This window comes from Trachurus trachurus (assembly GCF_905171665.1).
Source record: "Trachurus trachurus genome assembly, chromosome: 15".
NCBI lineage: Eukaryota > Metazoa > Chordata > Actinopteri > Carangiformes > Carangidae > Trachurus > Trachurus trachurus.
In genome coordinates, this window is record NC_139906.1 from 1,360,001 (window position 1) to 1,368,006 (window position 8,006).

Consider the following 8,006-nt stretch of genomic DNA (forward strand, 5'->3'; position numbering starts at 1 on the left):
AATGTGGGATTCATTTCTAACATTTTCAGAATCAATTTTAGAATCTGTGAACTGTAATTTCCAGGAGACGAGACTGTACGGGGTTAGATTTGTCTCAATAATGAGTGTAAATGCACATTCTCTAAAAAAAATAAGTTCTAGAAAAAAGTGGTACAATTTCTCTTTTTTTTAAATTGTAGAAAAAGTGGTAAAAGTTCTCAAAAAATAAAAATCTAGAAAAAAAGTGGTAAAATTTCTCAAAAAAAAAAAGTTTTTAAAAGATTGGCGAAAAAGTGGTAAAAATTCTCAAAAAAAAGTAAAAAAAAAAAAAAGGTTCTAGAAAAAAGTGGTACAAATTCTCAAAAACAATTCTAGAAAAAAGTGGTAACATTTCTCCAAAAAAAAGTTTTAAAAAAAAATTGTAGAAAAAGTTGTAAGAGTTCAAAAAAAAAAAAAAAAAAAAAAAAGTTCTAGAAAAATGGGGTAAAATTTCAAGAACAGTTGGGGACCCCCTTCAACCCCCCCTCTGTGTGTGTGTGTGTGTGTGTGTGTGTGTGTTCTTGTACATGCTACGTTGTGAGGACCGTAAAGAGTTTTTAACCAACAGATTGAGGACATTTTTGGGAAGTGAGGACATTTTGGCCGGTCCTCACTTTTTCCAACGGCTGTTTGAGGGTTAAGACGTTAGGTTATAATTAGGTTTAGAGTAATGGTTAAGTTTAGGCATTTGTTTTGGATGGTTAAAGGTGTACAGAAATGGCCGTTTGTCCTGTTTGTCGCGCCGAGTTGTCACGAGCTGCAACACGAGTTTACCCGAGTGAGGAAAACGAATTTGATTGGTCGTTATCGAGCGGGCGGGATATTCAAAGCTTGGGGCGAGCCCGAGCTCTGTGTGTGTGTGCGTGTCTCAGACGTTTGAATGACGGATGACGGATCCAATATCAGTGGCTGGTGAATCGTGTACAGGCTGACGTATAATCCGTGCGCCTGCATTATCCAATGCGGAAAAAAAAAATACACACTTTCATCCCGGATTTACTCAAAAATAGAATTTTGCACAAAGTTTGGCCTACATCGTCTGAAAGATGAGTTATCACATTAATTTTATGACCCAAAGTGGGCTCAAATTCAATTTTCTTTTCTGTACACCTTTAAGGTTAGGGTAAGGGGCTAGGTCAGGGTTCCCCAATTAGTTTTCGTCAAGGGCCAAAATATATGAAGTGTGCCAAGCCGAGGGCCAAAACGTCCAGTTTTTTTTTTTTTTTCATTGTGCTAGTAAAAAAGTTGATTTTTTTGTACAAAGATAATGTTGCTGCTATAATTGTTGATAAAATTGATGAAAAGCATCGGCCTAGTACATTCTAGAAGTAATAATTTAGGCATGGGAGTCTCGAAGGGTCAAACAAGAAAAAATTGCACTTTATTGCACTTTATCCATTGTACTACCGCAGCAATCGATCCGCACATTTAACCAACATCAAAACGGCACACTTTTTTTCAGGTTCGGAATGACGCCCCTTTTTCAAAAATAATTAAGGGAAACATGAAAAGTAAAACATGAAAGTAAACATTCGGAATGGCACAATCGTCGCGGGCCAGATGTTTTGCTCTCGCGGGCCGGATGTGGCCCACAGGCCGCATATTGGGGATCCCTGGGCTAATGACATGTCCTCACAAAGATATATTTACAAGGATGTGTGTGTGTGTGTGTGTGTGTGTGTGTGTGTGTGTGTGTGTGTGTGTGTGTGTGTGTGTGCAGGTATCTGGGCATCACCAAGCCCCTAACTTACCCCGTGAGGCAGAACGGCTGCTGCATGGCCAAGATGATCGTGTGCGTGTGGCTGCTGTCGGCCTCCATCACGCTGCCGCCGCTGTTCGGCTGGGCGCAGAACGTGAACGACGGCGCGGTGTGCCTGATCAGCCAGGACTTCGGCTACACCGTGTACTCCACCGCCGTGGCCTTCTACATCCCCATGTCCGTCATGCTCATCATGTACCACCGCATCTACCGGGCCGCCAAGCTCAGCGCCGCCAAGCACACCATCACCGGCTTCCCCCGGCAGGGCGAGGGCGAGCGGGGCCACGGGGCGGGGGCGGGGGCAGGGCCGGCGCCGCGGGGGGGCCGAGGGGGCCACCGGCCGCCCGAGTCCGGAGAGACGGAGGGGACCGAGGGCGAGAAGCAGAAAGAGGAGGAAGAGGAGGAGGAGGAGGAGGAGGAGAGTCTGGACTGCGTGGCGGCGGCGCTGAAGCTGCAGCGGGAGGTTTGTTTGTTCAGGGTTTATACAGGAATCTTGAGGTTAAAGCAGAAGTGAGCGATCCGGTCGTTTTGGCTAATGCTGCGTTCCAGGCAGGCTTTTGAAACCGTAAATTACAGCTTCAAGTCACAACTTACGACTTTGTAGCGTTCCAGGCAACCCACTCGTGTTTCTCCGACCTGTTTTGCCTGTGAAAGTCACTATAACGGCCACTCGTAACTTCTGACCCGTGAACTCGTACCAGATCGAACTGGTACGACTTCACAGGTCGGAAAAACACGAGTTACGGGTTGCCCTGAACTCACCATAACGTCTTGTCAGCCGATGGAGTTAGCAGCCCCCGCCCTCGTCATGGATCTATTGGTCCTCGTCCCTACGTCACCACATTCAGGCGCATCCCTTGGCTGCACACACAGAGAGGACCGCCCCTTTATGCCGTTCTCTCTCCTCATTGGATAAAGGTTGTAGGATACAAGGAAAGTTTTCTCCTGGGCTCAGAGCAGAGCAGAGTGACTGACAGACCCGTGTTTCAGACCAAACACTCTATAGAAGTGATTGCTGTCGGAAGATACAACTATTTAAGACTTAGATTAACACAAAAATATCGCTTACTTCTGCTTTAATTCTAATACCTTTAAGACTTTTTCAAGACCTTCTCAATATTTTTCAATACCTCACCGTCACTCCAAGCTGTAACCCAGGGGCGGGTCCAGGATATTTTCTGAGGGGTGGCACAGGGGGTACCAACAGTGAATCTGGGGGGGCCGCCCAAAAGTAACAAAAATTAAGGCTGCCACTGATCGCTGTCTTGAATGTTTATATTGTACAGTTACACGTCTTCATCTTGCTTTTATTGGCCACATTAAATCTTTCAACTTGTAAGGAAGATGCCTGTGTGACCTTCTCATTTTCCACTTGTCAATATTAAAATGATAGTCAATCAATAATCAACTCTGTCTTGTAAATAAGAAGTCTTAGCATGAACATTACTCAAATGGTGAAAATTGAGAGCAATAACAATCTTACACCATTTTCTATATTTACTATACAGAACACTATAGGATGTTTGCTGTACAGAGTTGATTAAGAGCCTACAGTAAACGTAGCAGTGCCTTTATCTCCTATATAATATTAACCAGTCCACCTGGACTTATTTTGTTTTTTTAGCTGTAAAAGTGTCATACAGTCTGCTGAGTATGTGCTTTTGTCCCTTTTTTCAGGACAACTTCTTATTTCAACATCTGACAGTTGTTTTTCTCTACTGTGGGATATAAGTGTTATAACAGGGTGTAATAACAGAAAAACACAAAAAACAGAATTGAATTTTTAGTGGTTTTTACTCAATAAGGCACTGAGAATATACATGGATAAAATAATTTGAATGTACAAAATGAACTTTGAACTATAATACACTAGAAACAACAATTATGTCAATTTTGAACCAGTAGTTGTTTGTTTTAGGTCTCATTTTTCTTAAGTGGGTCCAGGCGTTTTTGGCCCTGCTGGTAACTTACTGCAAACAGCAATGCCTGTTCAGCTGTAAGCAGAGACCTACATTGCACTGCTGACATTTCCATTGAGTGTTTCTTTTGTAGACAGTGTAGGCTACTGCTTTCTCCATCTCTCCAGTGCAAGTAGGGACAGGAAAACAGCTGGCAAAGACTTGTAGTGTTGTTGATGGCTGTTCTTCAGAAGACATCCTGAAAGTAAAAAAGATCAGATCAGATTCATCTCAAAGAAAATACTTGATCAGCAGTAGAATAAAAAAAAAAGTAATAAACATGACAGCAGTGTCCACAATAAAGATAAAAGTAAGACACCTTCAGTAAAATAAACAAAACTACTATTCCACATTATTGAAACTAGCAGGATAATATTGCAACAGCAACAGAAGAATATTGAAATTAAGTGTTTAGTGAAGCAGCAGAGATATAGCCTATATAAAAAAAAAACAAAGAAAGAAACAGAAATTGAAACAGCAAAACAAACATGATCAATCTTTACTACTCACCCAAATTCAGATGAATTTCCTCCATCTCTGAACGTGCTGGGTATTATTATCTTCCCGGACGACCTCCTCAAAATGTCCAGAGTGAGAAAAAAATATAGGAAAAACACGGCGAAAAAAGGCAAACCCATGGAAAATAACACAGCAAGAACACACGGATACAACACACGGTGAAAAACACACTAAAATACACGTAAAGTCCAATAAAATCTCACTTGTCAACACAGCTCCGTCACATTCAGTCACTCTCTCCTTCCTCATTCAAAGCTCGGCTTTCCCGGGGCTGCTGTGACGCTGTGCCTGGGATTACCGTAATGACCTGTATATCACTGAAAAGCGCAGAATGTCTGCTTTCAGAAACCGTGTTCCTTTTTTTTGATTGCGCGAACAGTCTAAGATCTACGGTAATTTAAAAAAAACGGTGTAGAAACCTGTCACCGGCGGCAGTGATTGACATTACGACAGGACAATGACCATTGGGGGGGCACACGGGGTGGCCAATCAGATTGCAGGGGTGGCACGTGCCCCCCCGTGCCACCACGGTGGACCCGCCTCTGCTGTAACCATTTACATCAGTGACACTTTTAACTTAACAGTTTTAGTTTGTGATAAAGACTATATAGATCACTATGATACAACAGAATTCAAAATAGGCTGGGATAATATCAAAGGCAAATTTGATCAAAAAACTAAACAAAAAAACATTGCTCCACTCAAAAAACAAAAACAACAATCTTCTTTTCTTTTTTATGCACCGGTTCATCTTTGGTTTTTAATAAAATGAATAAATTCATAAAGCTCCACTGTCGGATTTTTCTACTTATTTCAAGTGAAAATAGACTTGAAATAAGTTAAAAAAGTGTCTAAAAACAAGCTACTTTTTTAAGTATAACTATGTATGTATATGTATAAATATACTTATTTTAGGTAGCCTATAATGAGATTAGTTTTGACTAGAAACGACATTTTGACTAGAAATAAGACAAATATTCTTGGTAAGATTTTGAGTTTTTGCAGTGTAAGCAGCTGCTGCAACAACACTTGCCCATTTCGGGACAATAAAGAATTTACCTACTTACTTACTTCCTGTTTGTTTAAAGGTGGAGGAGGAGTGCAGCTCCCGCGTGTCGCGCCTCCTGAAGACCGGCGACCACCACCACCACCACCAGCGCCGCAGGGGGAAGAACCAGTCCATCTTCAAGCGCGAGCAGAAGGCGGCGGCGACGCTGGGCATCGTGATCGGCGTCTTCAGCTTCTGCTGGCTGCCGTTCTTCCTGGTGTCGACGGCGCGGCCCTTCGTGTGCGGCGTGGAGTGCAGCTGCGTGCCGCTGTGGCTGGAGCGCACGCTGCTGTGGCTGGGCTACGCCAACTCGCTCATCAACCCCTTCATCTACGCCTTCTTCAACCGCGACCTGCGGACCACCTACAGCAACCTGCTGCGCTGCCGCTACCGCAACATCAACAGGAAGCTGTCGGCCGCCGGCATGCACGAGGCGCTGAAGCTGGTGGAGAAGCCGGACGCCGACGTGACGGCGTGAAGCGGCGTGAAGCGGCGGCGGCGACTCGACTCGCTCGGCTGCAGAGGAGGAGGAGGAAGGAGGGAAACGCCCGGCGGAGCAGAGAGACGCTGGGCCGGTCCATCGACTGTAAAAAACATGGCCGTAGCATCCGTGACGTCCCCCATTGGTTTTGGGGAGTCGTTTTTGTGACTCCAACATGGCGGCCTGAACAGCGCCATGTTGGATTGGCCGGCCGAGAACCCGCCCACTGGCCTCGAAGCAGCTGTCCACGGAGCTGCTCGGACCTGTCACTCAACGTTTCCGCGCCCTAATTGGCCAGAGTTTTAACCTAATAACAGTAAAACGGTAGAGTTAAAAAAAAATTCCCCCCCCTCAGAGTGTGTGCGGGGGTAGAAACTATCGATTGAGACCAAAAAACGTTCTGACACCAGACTTTAACATGTTTATTGAGGATGTAAAGTGGGTGATTTTAACATGGGGGTCTATGGAGAATGCTGCTTTCTGACACCAGCCCCCAGAGGAAGAAGAGGGGATTGCAGTTTATTGAACAAGGAAGTGACTTCACTTCTCAGACCCACAACTGCCCCCTTGGACCGGTCCCGTTCCTCCACACTCAGTGCGCTTGGTTACCACACACTTTGGTGACGTTTTGCCGGCGGAACATATATTTACATATAGTGTGCAGCATGGATTACGTGGCCAAGTGTGTGGGGGGAGATTTAAAAGCAATCGGGACACACTTGACAAGTGCAGCCTGTGCTATTGCGCACACTAGCACAACTACGACACACACACGCACACACACACACACACACACACACAGCACAGCAACAGTTTTAATAAACAGTGCTGCTGGATCACAGTCTCATCTACTCCTAAAGTGTCTCTATGTGCAAGATTCAGATCATAAACATGTAAGTGTAGCCGATGTCGATCTGGCCCTCTGCGTTGTGTTTCTCACGGCCTGCCCTAGGTGGGGATCGATCACACGACCTCCCGCACCGGAGGCGACGATGCTAACCTCTTCGCCAAGAGGTTGACAACCGCTTGGCAGGTTGGTTAGCACCTCTTTAATGGGTGGAGTGAGTGCACATCCGTTACATGAGCCCAACTCTGTAAGTAAATAAACAAACAAGAAAAACAAATAAAATAAAATAAAAACATGAACAGAGCATGATGAATATAAAATATGACATTAATAAGTCATAATTATGACATAGAAAGTTAATTTCATTTTATGGAGATTCATTCAATCGCATTTCCTGAACGTGACTTGTGGCTCCCCGTGATGGCGGACTTCTGCATTGTGGGATTTATACTTGGCCAAATACCGCTCGGATGCGGTCTGACCTTCAGTGTGGGTAAAGTGCAAATCAAGCGGCTGCACTTTCTGTCGTTGGAGAAACGGGACACACTGAGCACTGACACTATGAACGTTATGGAAACCTGCACATCGTTTTTACTGTGAGCACCGACGGTCTGAATCCAGCAGCTGGACGAGACTTTAAAGCAGAAGTAAGGTGAATGTTTGTGTTAATATAAGTCTTAAATAGTTGTATCTTCCGACAGCAATCACTTCTATAGAGTGTTTGGTCTGAAACACGGGTCTGTCAGTCACTCTGCTCTGCTCTGAGCCCAGGAGAAAACTTTCTTTGTATCCTACAACCTTTATCCAATGAGGAGAGAGAACGGCATAAAGGGGCAGTCCTCTCTGTGTGTGCAGCCAAGGGATGCGCGTGAATGTGGTGACGTAGGGACGAGGACCAATAGATCCATGACGAGGGCGGGGGCTGCTAACTCCATCTGCTGACAGGAAGTTAGCCAAAACCACCGGATCACTTACTTCTGCTCTAAGCTGCTGGAGCTTCACTCTGACTTTTACATTTTTTTCTAACTGGAGGAAAAACTTTCGTCCCTCAAAGAAAAGAAAAGAAAAAAAACGTTGTGGATTTTTGGAGTTTAACACCTAAACGTCTTCACCTGGAGTTTGTCACTGTCTCACTTCCTCTAAATGTCGGACCGATGTGGAGGAAAAGTTGTGACGTGGGAAAAAACAAGTCGCAGCTTCAGACTGATCCAGTTTTTAAAGAAAACCAGAGCAGATTTCAAAATAAAACACCCAGAGAAACGTGTTGGATGGACGGTGGGTCCAGGTGGTGAGGGGGCGGGGCTTTGGGTGTGACATCACAAAGTCACAGGAAGTCCTGACGGCTCAGTGAGTCTGTCTCATTCTCATTGATGAAA

General features: G+C 44.7%; 1 protein-coding gene across 1 annotated transcript in view; it reads left to right on the plus strand.

The window, feature by feature from the left end:
- htr7 (5-hydroxytryptamine receptor 7) overlaps positions 1 to 5,780 on the plus strand; it is a gene marked incomplete at both ends in the record, with an annotated part of 10,987 nt that extends 5,207 nt beyond the window's left edge. The window contains 2 exons of the mRNA XM_083988645.1: positions 1,739 to 2,240; positions 5,343 to 5,780. Of these exons, the coding sequence (XP_083844771.1) occupies positions 1,739 to 2,240; positions 5,343 to 5,780 (940 nt within the window). The remainder of the gene's footprint in view (positions 1 to 1,738; positions 2,241 to 5,342) is intronic.
- Positions 5,781 to 8,006: the final 2,226 nt, after the last annotated feature.